Source organism: Lithobates pipiens, unplaced genomic scaffold (genome assembly GCF_037356315.1).
Source record: "Lithobates pipiens isolate NorthernLeopardFrog02 unplaced genomic scaffold, aLitPip1_a1.2 Scaffold_35, whole genome shotgun sequence".
Taxonomy (NCBI): Eukaryota; Metazoa; Chordata; class Amphibia; order Anura; family Ranidae; genus Lithobates; species Lithobates pipiens.
In genome coordinates this window covers 19,139,223-19,159,542 of record NW_027507811.1, presented here as the reverse complement: position 1 = coordinate 19,159,542, position 20,320 = coordinate 19,139,223, and the positions used below count along the sequence as shown (strand labels likewise).

The window sequence follows — 20,320 nt, the reverse complement described above, 5'->3', positions numbered from 1 at the left end:
GGCTCCCACCATCCCTGTGCTGTGCTGACTTCCTCCTGGGGGTTCTTATTATGAGGGGCTCCCACCATCCCTGTGCTGTGCTGACTTCCTCCTGGGGGTTCTTATTATGAGGGGATCACACCATCCCTGTGCTGTGCTGACTTCCTCCTGGGGCTGCTTACGGTGCTGCTGTCAGCGCTGTATGTCACGGAGCTGCTGTCAGCGCTGTATGTCACGGAGCTGCTGTCAGCGCTGTATGTCACGGAGCTGCTGTCAGCGCTGTATGTCACGGAGCTGCTGTCAGCGCTGTATGTCACGGAGCTGCTGTCAGCGCTGTATGTCACGGAGCTGCTGTCAGCGCTGTATGTCACGGAGCTGCTGTCAGCGCTGTATGTCACGGAGCTGCTGTCAGCGCTGTATGTCACGGTGCTGCTGTCAGCGCTGTATGTCACGGAGCTGCTGTCAGCGCTGTATGTCACGGAGCTGCTGTCAGTGCTGTATGTCACGGAGCTGCTGTCAGCGCTGTATGTCACGGAGCTGCTGTCAGCGCTGTATGTCACGGAGCTGCTGTCAGCGCTGTATGTCACGGTGCTGCTGTCAGCGCTGTATGTCACGGAGCTGCTGTCAGCGCTGTATGTCACGGAGCTGCTGTCAGTGCTGTATGTCACGGAGCTGCTGTCAGCGCTGTATGTCACGGAGCTGCTGTCAGCGCTGTATGTCACGGAGCTGCTGTCAGCGCTGTATGTCACGGTGCTGCTGTCAGCGCTGTATGTCACGGAGCTGCTGTCAGCGCTGTATGTCACGGAGCTGCTGTCAGCGCTGTATGTCACGGAGCTGCTGTCAGCGCTGTATGTCACGGAGCTGCTGTCAGCGCTGTATGTCACGGAGCTGCTGTCAGCGCTGTATGTCACGGTGCTGATGTCAGTGCTCTGTATTACGGTGCTGCTGTCAGTGCTCTGTATCTCCTGCACCCTCTTGTTTGCCTACCCTGGTCCCTGACCTTCCCTCTCCTCCATTGCCTTCATTAGCTCCATAGTCCTGAATTGTCAGAACAATTTCCCAAATAAAAAAAAAATGCTTGTAGTTATCGATCCCAAATTCACCTCATACATGTATTATGCTATTGTCCAGGTGGTGGGACTACGTGCTACCCCCTAATAATTACCCCGTGGCCGCAAATTCGACCTAAAGGTTTGCGAAATTCGCCTCCCATTGAAGTCAATGGAGCCCGCGGCGAACGGTCGTTTTCGCGAACGTTTGTGTCCGTTCGCGTTTCGCGTTCGCGAAACGTCCCGTCGGAAGTTCGTCCATCACTATTCAGAAGTGCAGTTTTCTTCAGGGGGTGGCTGGAATTGTGCTAAGAAAACAGGGAAAGGATCGATCCAGACAGCAGGCAAAAATGTGGTCAGTAAACAGCCCAGGGTCAGTACTGGTGGGCGCAACACTGCACTGGTCTGGCGGTGATCAGGAGCAGTGTTGCTGACTGCACTAATCTTGTGAGATTGTCACTGCTGTGGCAGTGGCCAGGAATACTATTGCTGGCTAACACTGGTTTGGCAACAGTGCTATGCTATATATATATATATATATATATATGCCACAGGACTTTAAAAAAAGTACCATACATTAGTAAATAACTACTTACATTACTAGATAAAACTACATTTATTTAATGGTCACATAAATGTAGACAATTCAATAAAAAAAACATACGCACAAAAGAACTAAGTATCCACAGATCTTCTGTGGATGTCGGCTGTAAAGTATTTAAAAATATCAGCTGGAGTTTGTGTTTTATCCACAAGGTAGTGAATTCACATACTGTCAGTGGAACGCGGAAACAGGAAGCGATAGAAGAGGCAGACAGGAAGTGATGTCATCCACAGACAGGAAGTTCATAGAGAGAGCAAGGTTTGCCGGAAATAGAGGGAGCTATTCCTCCACTTGGCAGCAGAGGAGGTAATGAGAATTGTTTTACATTTATATCCAGTAACCCTCGTCATGTCCGTCCTCTTCCTCTATAGTCATGGAGATGTCCTTTAAATTCAGTAGATGCTTCTACATTATTATAATAAGGAAAGGAAACCGATGGGTCCTGTGATCTACTGCTTCCTCCTTTGTGGGTGAGCTGATCCCCTCGCTATTTAAATTACTGTAACTCTTCTGTTATGTCATTATATGATCCGCTGCTATTTGATTATTTGCAAATATTTTTATTTACTCTGTAGACTATCCTCCTGAAGAAGCGGTTCGCCGCGAAACCGGTAGAGGAAACGTTTCTGTACCCCTCTTCAATAGAAACCTTACGGGCTTACCCGTCGGTAGTTTATTAAATTGTGGTGTATATGATTTTAGCAATATGAAAGTTTTGATGGATTTCATTTTTTTGTCCTTATTAAATTACTTGTAATTTTTTTATAACAAAGTCTTTTATGATTTATTTAGTACCGCAATAGTCCCCTCAACAAATATTTTTGGGTGTGGATATCAAGGGAGCAGCCTCAGCAACTGCCCCAATATCCTTAGAATTCCCAATTCTTGACAATAATATGTACACAGTTACTTATCCGACTGTCCACCCAGAGCCTTTGGTTTATAGACCAGATACATCCTAAATATAGAACCATTTATCCAACTGTCCATCCAGAACCTCTGGTTTATAGACCAGATACATCCTAAATATGGAACCATTAATCCAACTGTCCATCCGGAGCCTCTGGTTTATAGATCAGATACATCCTAAATATAGAAAAATGTATCCAACTGTCCATCCAGAGCTTCTTTTTTATAGACCAGATACATCCTAAATATGAAACCATTTATCTGGTGGATCCTAGAACCAGAACGTTGTGTGCCTTTCAAGATTAGTAGGAAGCTTATAACCTGCCTAGACAGGCCTTTTATGGTTACTTACAAATTTGACATTTTGCGCAGTTCTTAGTAACAAACCTCCAGTTCTCCCCTCTGATGAAATTCGAGAAAGCCTGCTTGGAGGGCTCACCCCCTAGGGCAGGGGTCTTCAAACTAGGGGCCCTCCAATTGTTCGGGAAGTACAATTCCCACCATGCCTAGTCATGTCTGTGAATGTCAGAGTTTTACAATACCTCATGGGATGTGTAGTTCTGCAACAGCTAGAGGGCCGTAGTTTGAGGATTCCGGCCCTAGGGTTATGATCTTGTGTACTTACCAACTTTTAATTATGGACCTATCCCCTTCCGGTCCTCAACGGGCCTATATCCGTAATTTAGTTACCCTTGAAAACGTGCCAACTTTTTTGGTCACAGGCCTCCAAGAGCTCTATTTGTACCTTGTACAAAGAGAACCAATATAAGATACTCTGTCATTGGTATCAAACTCCGGAGCTGCTCCATTCCATATATTCCTCTGCCAGTTGCCGGTGCTGGCTAAATAATGTAGATGTAGGTACTTTATCCCCTTCCCGCCGAGCGTACGCAGATGTGCGTACTCGGCTTCTGGGGGGTATATCGGGATGATGCCCGCACCTGCAGGCATCATCCCGGTACCATTTTTTTCAGCGGGCGATTGGCTTTCCAGCCATAACAACCAAAGCAACTAAAAGCCGCTCAGCTGTTATGCCGGAGGAGCGGGAGGGGGCGTCCCCCCTTCCTGCCACCAACCCGCCGCTGTTACCGGTGCTCCCGCTCGATCGGAAGCACCAATTCAAGATCCGGCGCCTCCGGCTGCCAGAGAGGAACTGGAACGAAGCCGTAATCGGCTTCGTTCCAGTATCCTAATCGTAAACACGGAAGCGACGTCGTGACGTCACTTCCCGTTTACTCGGCTGCCAATGGCGCCGGTTTTTAAAATATATACGGTATTCAGAATCGCCGTTTTCGCCGATCTGAATACATTGAAGTGTAAAGGAGGGGTGGGGGGTCTTTTAGACCCCCGATCCCTCCATAAAGAGTACCTGTCACCACCTATTACTGTCACAAGGGATGTTTACATTCCTTGTGACAGCAATAAAAGTGATCAAATTTTTATTTATTTTTTTAAAACAATTTATTAATTTTCAAATAAATAAAATAAAAAAATAAATAAAAAACATTTTTTTAAAGCGCCCGCCGTCCCTGCGAGCTCGCAAAGCAAAGAAAACGCATACGGAAGTTGCGCCCGCATATGTAAATGGTGTTCAAATCCCACATGTGAGGTATCGCCGCGATCGTCAGAGCGAGAGCAATAATTCTAGCACTAGACCTCCTCTGCAACGCTAACCTGGTAACCGTAAAAAAAAAAATTAAAGCTTCGCCTATTGAGATTTTTAGGTACCGTACTTTGTCGTCAATCCACGAGTGCGTGCAATTATAAAGTGTGACATGTTTGGTATCTATTTACTCGGCGAAACATTATCTTTCACAGTATGCAAAAAAATTGGGCTAATTTTACTGTTTCGTTTTTTTTTTTTTAATTCATGAAAGTGTCCCTTTTCCCAAAAAATTGCATTTAAAACACTGCTGCGCAAATACCGCGTGACATAAAATATTGCAACAATCGCCGTTTTATTCTCTAGAGTCTCTGCTAAAAAAATATATATAATGTTTGGGGGTTCCAAGTAATTTTCTAGCAAAAGATATGGATTTTAACTTGTAAACACCAAATTCCAAAAATAGGCTTAGTCATGAAAGGGTTATATCTTATTTTCTGGACGTCTTCTAATCACCCCCCTACTGGCATATGGTCCACTCCTTACTCCATTCCATCTTTGGCTCCTGGGTGCCTTTCAATACTAAAAGCTTCTTTTTTTACCTTCCACCACCCCTCTTTCTCTAAACTGGCTAGAAAACTCCATGCGCAAAAATGAACTGCTTCACAATGCTTGGTTGCCCTTGAGTGGAAGAAATGGGAGCCTCCTTCTCTGACTGATTTGCACTCCAGGATCCAAGATGTGAAACGGATGGAAAACCTGACCGCTTCACTGAATAATACTCTTGATGCCCATAATCAGGTTTGGGAACTGTGGGATCTGTTAGAATCCCCTTCAACCTGAAATCTCCCTAAATTGGCTGACGCCCTGTGCAGACGGTGACTTTGGTCTTTGGAGGGGTCCTGGTGTGGGTGGTTGCTCTTTACTATTTTCTCTCTTTTTTTCTTTCTATCTTTATCTTGTTCTATTGTATTTTCTTGTTTTTTGCCGTTGTGCTCTTTTCAGTGCTTTTTCACACTCGGCTCCACGCCATTAGACAGTTGTAATGTTGTAGTATTACTGCTGCTGTGGTTGTGATCATTAGACCTGACATTATTGTGTATTATCTCTATCTACAGGATCTACAAGTTTTATTCCAGTTTTTAAAGTGATTGCAATGTCAGTGGGCCTTTATTGGCTTTTGTCATGTATATTGTTTCGTACCTTCTTGTTTTTTATTGTTGAAAATTAATACTGTTTAATTTCAAAACAATTGATCCAACTGTCCATCCAGAGCCTCTGGTTTATAGTCCAGATACATCCTAAATATAGAGCCATTTATCCAACTGTCCATCCAGAGCCTCTGGTTTATAGACCGGATACATCCTAAATATAGAGCCATTTATCCAACTGTCCATCCAGAGCCTCTGGTTTATAGACCAGATACATCCTAAATATAGAACCATTTATCCAACTGTCCATCCAGAGCCTCTGGTTTATAGACCGGATACATCCTAAATATAGAGCCATTTATCCAACTGTCCATCCAGAGCCTCTGGTTTATAGACCGGATACATCCTAAATATAGAGCCATTTATCCAACTGTCCATCCAGAGCCTCTGGTTTATAGACCGGATACATCCTAAATATAGAACCATTTATCCAACTGTCCATCCAGAGCCTCTGGTTTACAGACCGGATACATCCTAAATATAGAGCCATTTATCCAACGGTCCATCCAGAGCCTCTGGTTTATAGACCGGATACATCCTAAATATAGAACCATTTATGCAACTGTCCATCCAGAGCCTCTGGTTTATAGACCGGATACATCCTAAATATAGAACCATTTATCCAACTGTCCATCCAGAGCCTCTGGTTTAAAGACTTTGATAAATACTGGACAGGAAGTGAAAGTAAGAAGTCCTAACTCTTCCCCAGTCATTATAAGCCTAAAATGAAATATTTTGGTATTAGTTGTTATTTAAAGGGAATTTACGATGATCAGAACTATGGAGGAACTCTGTGCAGACATTATTCACCCCAGTACATCCAGATAATTCTCAGTTTACTTTCTGTCTACAGAGAGGAGGGTCCTGTATAGATCACATGACCACATCAATGAAGATGGAGATTGGCCAAAATCACATGACTGAAAGGATATTGGACCTCACCCTGGAGATCATCTACCTGCTGATCGGAGAGGTGAGGAGGATTCTGGGAGGTCACATGACATCATTCTCATCTCTATGAATAAAACACAGACCTGACCGGAGTGGTGAGGAGGATTCTGGGAGGTCTGTAGTGATATTTGTTACTTTCTCTCTTTACACAGGATTATAAAGTTGTGAGAAAAATATCTGGTGAACCATTAACACCCAGCAGCTGTCTTCACAGGACATCGTCCATCACAGTGCCTCCACCTCACTGCCTGACAACAGAGGTAACCAGTGCCAAGAAGGTTCTAGAAGTCACCAAGAAGATCACTGAGCTGCTGACAGGAGAGGTGAGGAGGATTCTGGGAATTCTGGGACATTATCCAGTAACAGACAAGGGATGTGTCTGGATGGTGACTGTATCATTGTGTGTGTCAGGTTCCTATAAGGTGTCAGGATGTCACTGTCTATTTCTCCATGGAGGAGTGGGAGTATTTAGAAGGACACAAGGATCTCTACAAGGACGTCATGATGGACAATCAGCCGCCCCTCACATCACCGGGTAAGAGGAGACTTTATTGTAAAGGAGAGAGCAGTACGGAGGCTCCACCTAGATCCCCCATCATCTGATAAACGCATCCTTCTGCAAAGTAAATACTGAGAAACCTTAAAGCGGTTCTTCACCCTAAAGGGGAAGTTCCGCTAATCTGATCCCTCCCCCCCTCCGGTGCCACAATCGGCACCTTTCAGGGGGGAGGGGGGTGCAGTTACCTGGATAATCCAGGTATCAGCACCCACTTCCGGGCAGACCCCCGCAGACGCCCCCCCCCCCCCATTGTGTTCTGGGAAACACACAGTTCCCAGAGACACAGCGGGGGACCATAAGAGACGCGCAGCGCAACTCGCGCATGCGCAGTAGGGAACCGGGCAGTGAAGCTGTAATGCTTCACTTCCTGATTCCCTGACAGAGGATGGCGGCGGGGGCAGCAGCGAGACGTCTGCCGCATCTGCCACCAACATTGCTGGACCCTGGGACAGGTAAGTGTGATTTTATTAAAAGTCAGCAGCTGCAATATTAGTAGCTGCTGGCTTTTAATATTTTTATTTTAGGTGCAGAACCGCTTTAACTGTCAACAGCAAGAGCATCATCGATGTACCCACCCCACCACCCACTGTATTATGTGTATTGTGCCCAACAAATGAGGTGGAGATACTGTACACCATATGAAAGGTCAATCTCCATTTCTCAATGTTACCCCCCCGTATCAGCTGCTGAGTATGTGGTCCTTTTGTCACCCTGCCCCAGCCAGGCACACACCTGTCATTCATCCAGAGACATGAAAGCAGTCATTGCTCTTTGTTTTTGTTATTTTATTGAGGGAGAATGAACTTGGATAGGGATGGGGACTTATGAGATGTCCATGGAATCAAAACTTCAACAGTTGGAACTTTATATACATCCTGTGTATACACCACTCCATTTCTCCTCCTGCACATCACTTCCTTTCTTCTGGGTATCACTCCATACTCCTTCTGTGCATCGCATCCTCTCTTTCTCATTGCAGAACAGCTAGCACTGATTTGGTAGGCCTGACACTGGCTCAGAGAGGACCTAAGCAGATACCCTTTGCAGGCACCCCTATAGCGTAGAAAAGTCCCAGTGCTAGCTGTCCCTGTCGCTACTGCTGCCAGTACCACCTCTTCAGGCACTGCCAGCCCTCCTGGCTGCAGGTGCCCATTTTCACTGGCCATGCCACCACAGTTCTCCTGTCTGGCTCTGCACCCATCCCAGACCACTCCACATCCGTTCTCTTAGGCGTGCCTCCCAGTCATTCCGATTGTGTAACACTCACCGGCCCTCCTGGCTGCTGCTCAGTGGATCTCCTGGAGACTTGCCCGCAGTTTTCTCCCACTGTCCTCTCTTGCCCCTCATGTGCCTCCTGTCCGGAACACCTCCACGTATTCTTGGAGGACCCCCTCCACACCTGAGCCCAGGCCCAAGTCCCACCCCCCCCCCCGAGACTTAAAGGACCCCGACAGCCTAACAATCCATCTCCATTCTTCCACCCAAGCAACTCCTTCCCTGCTGGGCTGACCCTGGGTATTTAATATGGCCTGCCTCCTGCCAATCCAGAACACCCCAGGTGGCTATACCTCCCCTCCAGCCTGTCTTTCTAGAAAACACTGGAGCATTCTAGAAAGAGATAGGAGGTCCTAGTGATGCCACCTTTGAGTCACCCAGCACTGCTCTGAGACACTCCCAGCCCAGATCACAAAAAAACACCCAGGCTTGGCTACCGGCCAAGCCTGGAAATTTACCTGTCCTAGGAAAAATGTACCTACAATATTTCCCTTGGACACTAGAGGGTGCTACATCAATATAATGTCATGTTCCCAACAAATGAGGAGGAGATACTGTACACCATATGAAAGGTCCATCTCCGTTCCTCAATATAACGTCATGTTCCCAACAAATGAGGAGAAGATACTGTACACCATATGAAAGGTCCATCTCCATTCCTCAATATAACGTCATGTTCCCAACAAATGAGGAGCAGATACTGTACACCATATGAAAGGTCCATCTCCATCCCTCAATATAACGTCATGTTCCCAACAAATGAGGAGCAGATACTGTACACCATATGAAAGGTACATCTCCATCCCTCAATATAACGTCATGTTCCCAACAAATGAGGAGGAGATACTGTACACCATATGAAAGGTCCATCTCCATTCCTCAATATAACGTCATGTTCCCAACAAATGAGGTGGAGATACTGTACACCATATGAAAGGTCCATCTCCATTCCTCAATATAACGTAATGTTCCCAACAAATGAGGAGGAGATACTGTACACCATATGAAAGGTCCATCTCCATTCCTCAATATAATGTCATGTTCCCAACAAATGAGGAGGAGATACTGTACACCATATGAAAGGTCCATCTCCATCCCTCAATATAACGTCATGTTCCCAGCAAATGAGGAGGAGATACTGTACACCGTATGAAAGGTCCATCTCCATTCCTCAATATAACATCATGTTCCCAACAAATGAGGAGGAGATACTGTACACCGTATGAAAGGTCCATCTCCATTCCTCAATATAACATCATGTTCCCAACAAATGAGGTGGAGATACTGTACACCATATGAAAGGTCCATCTCCATTATGTCATCATGTTTTCCAGAAATGAGGTGGAGGAAGGTCTATCTCCTTGCTCAATTTCCAACTTGAAAGCGGTTCGGTTCAATATACAAATAAACTGTCCAGTGCTCCAAACACAACATGCACAGTTCTATGTCTCTTCTGCAAAATTCTCTTCCAGAGATTAATAAAAATGTTCTCAGTGCTCCACAGCCCCCGCTATCCTCCACCTTCACATCGTAGAACTGACCGTAATCCCATGACTCTTTGGTTACCAATGGGTCATTAAGAGCTTGTATCCATCAAGGGAACGATCATCCAGGACCACCTTCTCGACCTTATCATTGACAGTGGTGCAGCTCCTCCTCTTTCGGTCACCTTACAGAGCTGCCATCTTTGTTGATGTTTCAGAGTCTGGGATGGATCTGAGGTGAGAAGATATCGGCAGGTATGGTATGAGATAACTGGAGATGTAGTATAGAGGTGGTGGTCCTGGATGATCTTCCCCTTGGGGGATACAAGGGCTTAATGACCCATTGGTAAGAGAGGTCATAGAATTCCGGTGAGTTCTCCGATGTGAAGGTGGAGGATAGCGGGTGGTGTGGAGCACTGAGAACATTTTTATTAGACTCTGGAATAAAATTTTGCACACGAGAACAGAAGAGACATAGCACTGTGCACTTTGTGTTTGGAGCTCTGGACACTTCCGCTTGGTTTGTATTCATATTTTTCTCTTCTAATTGCCCCCAAATCCATGCCGGAGCTCTTATAGATTATTTGGTGAAGGACCAACATATATGACTCCCGAATGGAAGGTTATAACATTTAATGGTAAATTGTTTCCCAACAGGTGGACACAATGTCCGGAATACCTCTGAGGAACATCTCGTATCTCCAGATTATAAAGCAGAAGATAATAACATTGTACAATATTCTCCAGGAGGAAATCCCGTTACTCCAAATATACATCCCAGACCTTCCCAATTGGGGGGATCAATGGATCCCTCTAATCCTGAGGAATCTTCTGATGGATCACACACCAAGACTATAGGATCTCACAGTACAGATACTTCAATAGATCCTTCTATTCCCAAGGAATCTTCTTCAAGCCATGAAGGAGTTCCCACAGAAGAGAGTCCATTGTCATGTTCAGAGTGCGGGAAATTGTTTGCAAAAAAATGGTTACTTGTTAGGCACAAGAAAATTCACACAGGTGAGCGTCCCTATTCATGTTCAGAGTGCGGGAAATGTTTCATTCATAATGGAGTCCTTCTAAAACACCAGAGAATTCACACAGGTGAACGTCCATATTCATGCTCAGAGTGCGGGAAATGCTTCATTCATAATGGAGACCTTCTAACTCATCAGAAAATTCACACAGGTGAACGTCCGTATTCATGTTCAGAGTGCGGGAAATGCTTCAGTCAGAAAGGAAAACTTAATAGACACCAAATAACTCACACGGGTGAGCGACCCTATTCCTGTTCAGAGTGCGGGGCATGTTTCAATCAGAAATCTTCCCTTGTTACACACCAGAAGACTCACACGGGTGAGTGTCCATATTTGTGTGAAGAGTGCGGGAAATCTTTCATTGATAAAGGAAGCCTTGTTAAACACCAGAAAATTCACACGGGTGAGCGTCCTTATTCATGTTCAGAGTGCGGGAAATCTTTTATTATGAATAAAGATCTTCGTAACCACCAGAGAATTCACACGGGTGAGCGTCCATATTTGTGTCCAGAGTGCGGGAAATCTTTTATAATGAAGAAAGATCTTCGTAACCACCAGAGAATTCACACGAGTGAGCGTCCCTATTCATGTTCAGAGTGCAGGAAATCTTTCACTTTTAAAGGAAACCTTGTTAGACATCAGAGAGTTCACACAGGTGAGCATCCCTATTCATGTCCAGAGTGCGGGAAATCTTTCACAGATAAAGGAAACCTTGTTAAACACCAGAAAATTCACATGGATGAGCGTCCTCATTTATGTTCAGAGTGCGGGAAATCTTTCATTGAAAAAAGAGACCTCGTTTTACACCAAAGAATTCACACTGGTGAGCGTCCATATTCATGTTCAGAGTGCAGGAAATTTTTCATTCAGAAAGCAGACCTTCTTGTACACTGGAGAAATCACACAGGTGAGCGTCCCTTTTCATGCCTTCAGTGTGGAAAATGCTTCAATCGGAACACTAGCCTGCAGAGACACCAGAGAATTCACACGGGCGAGCGTCCTTACTCATGTTCAGAGTGCGGGAAATCTTTCATTCATAAAGGAAACCTTGTTTTACACCAGAGAACTCACACAGGTGAGCGCCCATATTCATGTTCAGAGTGTGGGAAATCCTTCATTGATAAAGGAGAACTTGTTAAACACCAGAGAACTCACACAGGTGAGCGTCCTTATTCATGTTTGGAGTGCGGGAAATGTTTCAGTCGCAAAAAATCACTTGTTGCACACCAGAGAACTCACACACGCTCACAACCTTTGTCATGTCCATGATGTCTTGGGTAACGATATTATTTTTCGGGAACCTCCATGGCTGACGTCGGAGGGAGATGTCGGTCCCACTGTAGCTGTCACGTGACCGGCCTAAAGAGGTCTGCAAAACGCTACAATTACTTTAACACAGATAGAGCTTTCTTTTTTTACCATGTTTACTCTGTAAAGGGACAAAAAAATGTTTCCTGTTATAAAACTTTGCAAATAAATCATCTTTCTTCAAAATGTATTCTGCTACATTTATTTTATAAAATAAAAAATAAAATAAAAATCAATGTGTATTATTTAGTCTTGTGTGACTATTTTAAGTCTAAGAACCAGGGCTTATTCTCAGTGGGAACGTGGCGGAACGCCGTTCTGGCACCTCCAACACCAAATGTATGTAATAGCAAGGGATGTGCTGGAGAGTCTACTAATGCTGTCTGCTGGGGGATTTATGGTCACTGGTGGGGATTTGTTTCTGTGTGACAAATGGGGGGGGGGGATTTTTGGACTTTAAATGAGGATTGCAAATGGGGGGGGGGGGGATTTTGGCACTTTAAATGAGGGGCAAATGGGGGGGGGGGGATTTTGGGACTTTTTGAGATATTTTTGCAGTCTAGTTGTATAGAGGGACCCCAGATGACGTCTTCTAGGACGAAACGCGTCGGAACTCCACTGCAGCCGTGTTTTTATTGAAAAGCGCTTGATCTACTGTATACATGTGAGTTTATTACTTTTTATTAAATTTCCTTTTAAAATGGAATTACGCTATTTGGTCCCTATTTCCCTTTACATGCATTCAACTATTTCAATTGGTGTATATGGTTGGAGATAATCTACTGCCCAGTACACGAACGGAACGGTTATACTTGAAATTCCTTTGGAGAATTTATTCTTGAGAAATCTACATACAATTATACAAGCTTTTGCGATCCTTCGAATGTATATTCATTTGGATCCAGTATATCTGGTAAGCCCACACCTTGTTTGGTGAAGGGAATATCACGTGGTGTCTGCATGACCTTTACATGTAAAGCAGGTGGACAGTGATTTTTCTTCATATATGTGGACTGGATTATCACATACAAGAGACTCTTTTTTGGACTTTCACCTGTTATTTTTCACTTACCTGTCATTTTCACTACACACGTGGTTTTGATTTATAAGAGACTTTGTATCTCTTTAGGTTGTTTTTTTTCTTATTTCACATTATTAGTGTTTAATACACATATGCATATGTTTTATATATGAGTGTATATTATTCTTCATAAGAATGTTATAACATGCCTGGTTTTAGCGCTACACTTTTGTATTGAATTTAGTTGCATAGAGGGGCCCAAAATCCAAGGAGTACCTTCAAGCTTTCAAGAGGAAAAAATTAGGCATCTAATTTTTTTTTACTACCTAACTTGTGTTTGGAGGCCCTGAAACACCAGTACAGTAAAACACCCATGTGATGGGAGTCACTTTGGGTGGGGGGCTTGTGGAACCCAGCTTACCTTTGGACAGCTTTGGATACTCGTCCAGCTCCTCAGGCCCCTCCTATGCGTAAGTAACCCTGTGTCTATTAGGGGCACAGGGTGACTGAGAACTCCAGTTGAGGTCATTATACAACCACAATGGACTCAGCATTTCCTTTTACCCTTGTTATCCAGGGTCCTATATGTTTGGTTTGTGTTGCAATAATGAAGGGTCTCTTTCACTTTGTACAGTAATATTTCTGAACAATATCCCTCAAGAAAATATGAAGATCATTTCCACCTTTCCAACTGCTGGAATATTGTATAAGCTTGGTCTCATAAACTGTTATATACTCTTTATTAGATCGTTTGAGGTAAGGCTGTATCCCATTGTCCTATTGTCTCTGTCTGCCTTGGGAGCAACCTATTATGGGATGTACAGTATATGCTTATGGGGATTGGCTTATGTGTTAATGAAACACCTTTCAGCTATTAGAGGCAGGTTGGAGGGAGGGGGGAATTCCTCCAACAGCTCTCCCTGCTGATAGGACGGTCTACTGATGAGAAGTTGAATACACGTGTGTGTCTCATGTTACTGGAGGAGGTAACGTTTACCCCACCCTGTGTCATTATGCAAAGAAGGGGGGGGGGGGGGTTGTCCTCTGAGTGTATAGCTCTTTGTGCCTGTGTTTGAATAAACAGCCTTATGTTTTCCATCCTATATTAATGGCTTGACAATTGACTGGGTGGGCTAAGGGGTCTTGGATCATGCTGGTACCGGACAAAGGAAGCATATATGGTTGATATAATCCTGTTGAGGACAGGGTCCGTAACATTGGTGGCAACAGGTGGGATTGTGCTTCCTGGCTGCGAACGCGTCCAAACCACCACCGGGATCCAAGACCAGGATAGCAGACTTTTGTCGGCCAAGTGGAGATATGGACCTGGCATCAGAGGTGCAGGGGCTGCTGCAGAGAGTCCTTTCCGTAATCCCCAGAACTGTGTCTGCGGATCAATACCTGGAGATCCGGCAGTGGATTCGGGTGCAGATCTGGCTTGGAGCCCTCTAGGTCACTGGTACACACCAGGGCAGGTGACCAATGGCAGTTGCGGATGCCATTCCTGGGAGAGCAACCCCAGGAGCACTGAGTGACTGAGTTGGACAGGCTGGTCCAGCAAGAGATAGAGTTGGACAATCTATATCAGGCTCTGCAATGGCACACTGAGCAGGAGGGATATGACTTTGGCGGCCCTGGATTTCTGTGGGAGAGCCTTACAGATGGTTTTGTGTTTTTGGTGATGAAGGGAAACTTACCCTTGGGGACTTGTGAGACTATAGAGAGGCTATGCACGGTCACGCAGGGGTTTCAGAGCTTAATAGAAAAAAGGCTAATACTGCGCTGGTACCGGAAATATTTTCCGACAAAATGCTCCGATCGGACATACTCCGATCATGTGTAGAGAATTCCGATCGGACAATGTGCCACGCATGCTCAGATCAAATTCCTACATCAAAGCTATTGGCTACTAGCCTGATGGTAGTCCCGTTGTAACGAAATAAAGTCATCACGTTCTGAACGATCGGATTTTCCGACAACTTCGACCGACCGTGTTTATATAACAGTTTCGGACAAAATCCGTCGGACAAAATCGGACGGACAAAATCCGATGGATTTGGTTGTCGGAATCTCCAATCATGTGTACAAGGACTTACAAAGCCCTGTGTGGAAATGGAAATGAGAAGATAAATATCTCCATCCTAGAAGACTCACATTCCAGTATATAAAACTCATCCCATTATAGAAGACTCACATCCCAGTATAGAAGACTCACATCCCAGTATAGAAGACTCATCTCAGTACATCACATTTCATATCTCTCTTTGTTTAGTTCTGATTTCCAGCAGCCGTCCGGGAGGAGTCCTGATAAGGCCGATCCCAGGGCTGGGCAAACCTCACTACATGAATAAAGAAAACAGGGTACTCAGATTTTTCCAGACCGCACTGCGCATGCGTCAGACGGGAATATGACGCATGCGTAGTAGATGTCACATTTTCCCAGGAAGCACTGCACATGCATCGGATTCCCGTCCGACGCATGCACAGTAGATGCCGGATTTTGCCATACCACAATGCAAATGCGTCGAGCGGGAATCCGACACATGCGCAGTAGATACCGGATTTCTCGGGCCGGACGGGAATTTGACGCATGCGCAGTAGATGCCGGCTTTTGCCAGACTGCACTGTGCATGCTTCAAGCGGGAATCCGATGCATGCGCAGTAGATGCCGGATTTCTCGTGACCGCACTGTGCATGCGTTGACCGGGAATGTTTGGGATTGGTGTCTCAGGAACTTAATCAGTGGGAGCTGCAAATGGTTCAGGCGCCAGGCAGAGATGTGCTAAGCAAACAGGCAAAGGATCGATCCAGGCAGCAGGCAAAAATGTGGTCAATAAACAATCCAGGGTCAATACAGGCAGATGCAACACTGCACGAGTCTGGCGGTGATCAGGAGCAGTGTTGCTGACTGCACTCGTCCTGGAACATTGTCACTGGTGTAGCAGTGACCAGGAACACTATTGCTGGCTTACACTGGTTTGGCAACACTGGCACTGGCATGGATAGAGACCAAGAACACTGTTATTGACTTAAACTGGTCTGATAACATTGGAACTGGTTTTGCTGCCTTTAAGGGCAGTCTTGCTGGCTGCACTGGCCTGGTGACACTGGGACTGGTGTGGCAGTGATCAGGAACTGTTGCTGGCTTAAACTAGTCTGGCAACACTGGGACTGGTGTGGCAGCAATCAGGAACACTGTTGCTGGCTTCACTGGTCTGATGTCAATGGGACTGGTATGGTGGCAATAAGGAACACTGTTGTTAACTGCATTTATTTGGGCTACTGGCTATGATTTGGCAGCACTCAAATACACTGTTGATGGCTGCTGGTGTGGTGGCGATCAGGAACACTGTTGCTGGTTTAAATTTGTCTGGTGACACTGGGACTTGTGTGGCCATGATCGGGAACACTGTTGGCTGCACTGATTTGGGCTACTGGCTATGAAGTGGCAGCACTCAAGAACACTGTTGCTGGCTGACCTGGTCTGGTGACACTGGGGCTTGTGTGCCAGTAACCAAGAACACTGTTGCTGGTTGCACTGGTCTAGGGATGCTTAAACTGGTGTGGGGGCAATCAGGAACACTGTTACTGGCTGCACTGGTCTTGTAACAAAGTACAGGTGTGGTGGTGATCATGAACTCTGGCTTGCAATGGTCTAAAGCAGGGATATGCAATTAGTGGACCTCCAGCTGTTGCAGAACTAAAATTCCCATGAGGCATAGCAAGACACTTAGAGCCACAAGCATGACACCCAGAGGCAGAGGCATGATGGGACTTGTAGTTTAGCAACAGCTGGAGGTCCGCTAATTGCATATCCCTGGTCTAAAGACACTAGCACTGGTGTGACAGTGAGCAGGAACACTGTTGTTGGCTTATACTGGTCCGGTGACACTGGGACTGGTGTGTTGGCTGGGAGCAGCTGGCTGGTAATGCACGCACCCCTCCCCTCCCTTCCTTCTCCAAAAAACAATGAGAGAACAGCAATAGTTCCTAGGTAAATTTACACACAGCCCGAATTGTTGATGCTGTTTTTTAAAAAGGCACAATATTGGGGACACATTTTAGCTGGTGTCAGCCTCTTGAAATTGGGGGCATCTGGTTACCCTATCCCACCATCCCTGTACATCCCTGCATCCTGGCTCTGCATACATCCTGTGCCAACTATGAAGGGTCCCTGTCATAATGCAAGTCACCTGTCAACTCTGCAGACCTCCTGTGTCCATTAGGAGGATTCTCACCAGTCCTCCAGGGCGTTCCCAACTCTGCACACCTCCTGTGCCCATTATGAGGGTTCCCACCAGTTCCCCAGGGCATTCCCAATTCTGCACACCTCCTGTGCCCATCATGTGGGTTCCCACCAGTTCCCCAGGGCATTCCCAACTCTGCACACCTCCTGTGCCCATTATGAGGGTTCCCACCAGTTCCCCATAACATTCCCAACTCTGCACACCTCCTGTGCTCATTATGAGGGTTCCAACCAGCCTTTCCATGCTTGTTGTAATCTGTATGTCATGCTTGGGTACAAAGGCCTGGCGCCATTGAGCTAATGAACAAATTCCATCCTGAAGCTTGAAATACGCAACTCTGGATAAACCACATGACTTTTACAGGTCTCATGCATTACAATTTATTATGAAAAAAACAACTATATATATATATATTTTTTTTTAATGATCATATAAACACTAGGAAATTCAATAAAAAAAAAACATACACAATGCTGCTCACTATACATATGTAGTAATGTGCAGAATGTATAGGCAGTTCTGGAAATGCTTTCAGAAATAGAAGTATTAATAATTTATTTTTTATCAATGAACAAAATAGAAAGTAAATGAACAGAAGAGAAATCCAAATCCAATCCATATTTGGTGTGACCGCCCTTTGCCTTCAGACCACCATCAGTCTTCTAGGTAGACTTGTACAGAGTTTTTGAAGAAACTCGGCAGGTAGGTTGTTCCAAAGATCTTGGAGAACCAAGTATAGATCTTCTGCGGACGTCGGCTATAAAGTATTTAAAAACACTAGGCTGAATTGGGCCATCAAAATTTGAACGAAGCCAATTTTATATGCCTTTACAATGTTTTTTATTACAATGATATGTACCATTTGCAACAATCTTAATTGCTATGTTCTCTTTTCATAAAATAAAAAATGTATGGATAAAAAACAAACAAAAAAAACACTGGCCTGCAGTTTGTATTTTATCCACAAGGTGGTAAACTCATAAACTATCAATGGAACGCAGAGACAGGAAGTGATAAAAGGTACAGACAGGAAGTGATGGAGGATACAGACAGGAAGTGATGTCATCTGCAGACAGGAAGTTCCTAGAGAGAGCAACATTTGCTGGAAATGCAGGGAGATATTCCATCACCCAGCAGCAGAGGAGGTAATAAGAATTGTTTTACGTTTATATCCAGTAAACCCCTCGTCATGTCCGTCCTCTTCCTCCATAGTCACTGAGATGTCCTTCAGATTCAGCAGATGCTTCTACAATATTATAATATGTACACAGTTACATATCCAACTGTCTATCCAGAGCCTCTGGTTTATAGACCAGATACATCCTAAATATAGAGACATTTATCCAACTGTCCATCCAGAGCCTCTGGTTTATAGACCAGATACATCCTAAATATAGAGACATTTATCCAACTGTCCATCCAGAGTCTCTGGTTTATAGATCTAGATACATGATCCATGCTGGACATTGTTAGCCTAACAATGAAATATTTTGGTAGGAGTTGGGAATTTATGATGTCAGAACTCTGGAGGAGCTCTGTGCAGACATTATTCATCCCAGTACATCCAGATAATTCTCAGTTTATTATCTGTCTACAGAGAGGAGAGTCCTGTATAGATCACATGACCACATCAATGAAGCTGGAGATGGGCCAAAGTCACATGACTGAAAGGATATTGGACCTCACCCTGGAGATCATCTACCTGCTGATCGGAGAGGTGAGGAGGATTCTGGGAGGTCACATGACATCACTCTTATCTCTATTAATAAAACACAGACCTGACCGGAGAGGTGAGGAGGATTCTGGGAAGTCACATGACATCACTCTTATCTCTATTAATAAAACACAGACCTGACCGGAGAGGTGAGGAGGATTCTGGGAGGTCACATGACATCACTCTTATCTCTATTAATAAAACACAGACCTGACCGGAGAGGTGAAGAGGATTCTGGGAGGTCACATGACATCACTCTTATCTCTATTAATAGAAATACAGACCTGACCGGAGAGGTGAGGAGGATTCTGGGAAATCTGTAGTGATATTTGTTACTTTTTCTCTTCACACAGGACTATAAAGTTGTGAGAAAAATATCTGGTGAACCATTAACACCCAGCAGCCATCTTCATAGAACATCACCCATCACAGTGCCTCCACCTCACTGCCTGACAACAGAGGTAACCAGTGCCAAGAAGATTCTAGAAGTCACCAAGAAGATGATTGATCTGCTGACAGGAGAGGTGAGCGGTGCCGGGAATTCTGGGACATTATCCAGTAACAGACAAGGGATGTGTCTGGATGGTGACTGTATCATTGTGTGTGTCAGGTTCCTATAAGGTGTCAGGATGTCACTGTCTATTTCTCCATGGAGGAGTGGGAGTATTTAGAAGGACACAAGGATCTCTACAAGGACGTCATGATGGACAATCAACAGCTTCTCAATTATGTAAATATGAAAAAAAATTATCTCCATAATGGGATATTAATACTCGCACTGGAGATCGTCTGTCTACTGACTGGAGAGGTGAGGAGGATTCTGGGAGTGTTTAATCATTCTTAACTCTATTAATAAAACACAGACCTGCCTTGTTAGGTGAGGAGGATTCTGATATACTATTATTGATTTATATTACAGGACTGCACTGTAGTTATGAAGTCATCTATTGAGAATAGTATCAGAAGGAGAAGTCACCGCTTGTCCACAAGACAAAGAGAAAGACAAAGCCCCATCACCATGTATCCACCACCCCTCCTAACACTACAGAAAAACAATAACCAGAAGATTCTAGACGTCACCCACAAGTTGATGGAGCTGCTCACAGGAGAGGTGAGCGGTGGTGGGAATTCTGAGACATTATCCAGTAACAGACAAGGGATGTGTCTGGATGGTGACTGTATCATTGTGTGTGTCAGGTTCCTATAAGGTGTCAGGATGTCACTGTCTATTTCTCCATGGAGGAGTGGGAGTATTTAGAAGGACACAAGGATCTCTACAAGGACGTCATGATGGAGAATCAGCCGCCCCTCACATCACCGGGTAAGAGGAGACTTTATTGTAAAGGAGAGAGCAGTACGGAGGGTCCAC

At 44.9% G+C, this 20,320-nt stretch overlaps 2 protein-coding genes across 2 annotated transcripts in view; both read left to right on the top strand.

The window, feature by feature from the left end:
- The window catches only part of LOC143955187 (uncharacterized), a 33,814-nt gene extending 21,603 nt beyond the window's left edge, over positions 1–12,211 (top strand). Inside the window, 2 exon segments of the mRNA XM_077465278.1 lie at positions 6,700–6,841; positions 10,282–12,211. Coding sequence (XP_077321404.1) covers positions 6,700–6,841; positions 10,282–11,930 — 1,791 coding nt within the window. The 3' untranslated portion in view covers positions 11,931–12,211.
- A 6,083-nt stretch (positions 12,212–18,294) lies between these two features.
- Positions 18,295–20,320, top strand: part of LOC143955186 (uncharacterized) — a 141,960-nt gene continuing 139,934 nt past the window's right edge. Inside the window, 3 exon segments of the mRNA XM_077465277.1 lie at positions 18,295–18,382; positions 18,835–18,954; positions 19,305–19,475. Of these exon segments, the coding sequence (XP_077321403.1) occupies positions 18,859–18,954; positions 19,305–19,475 (267 nt within the window). The 5' untranslated portion in view covers positions 18,295–18,382; positions 18,835–18,858.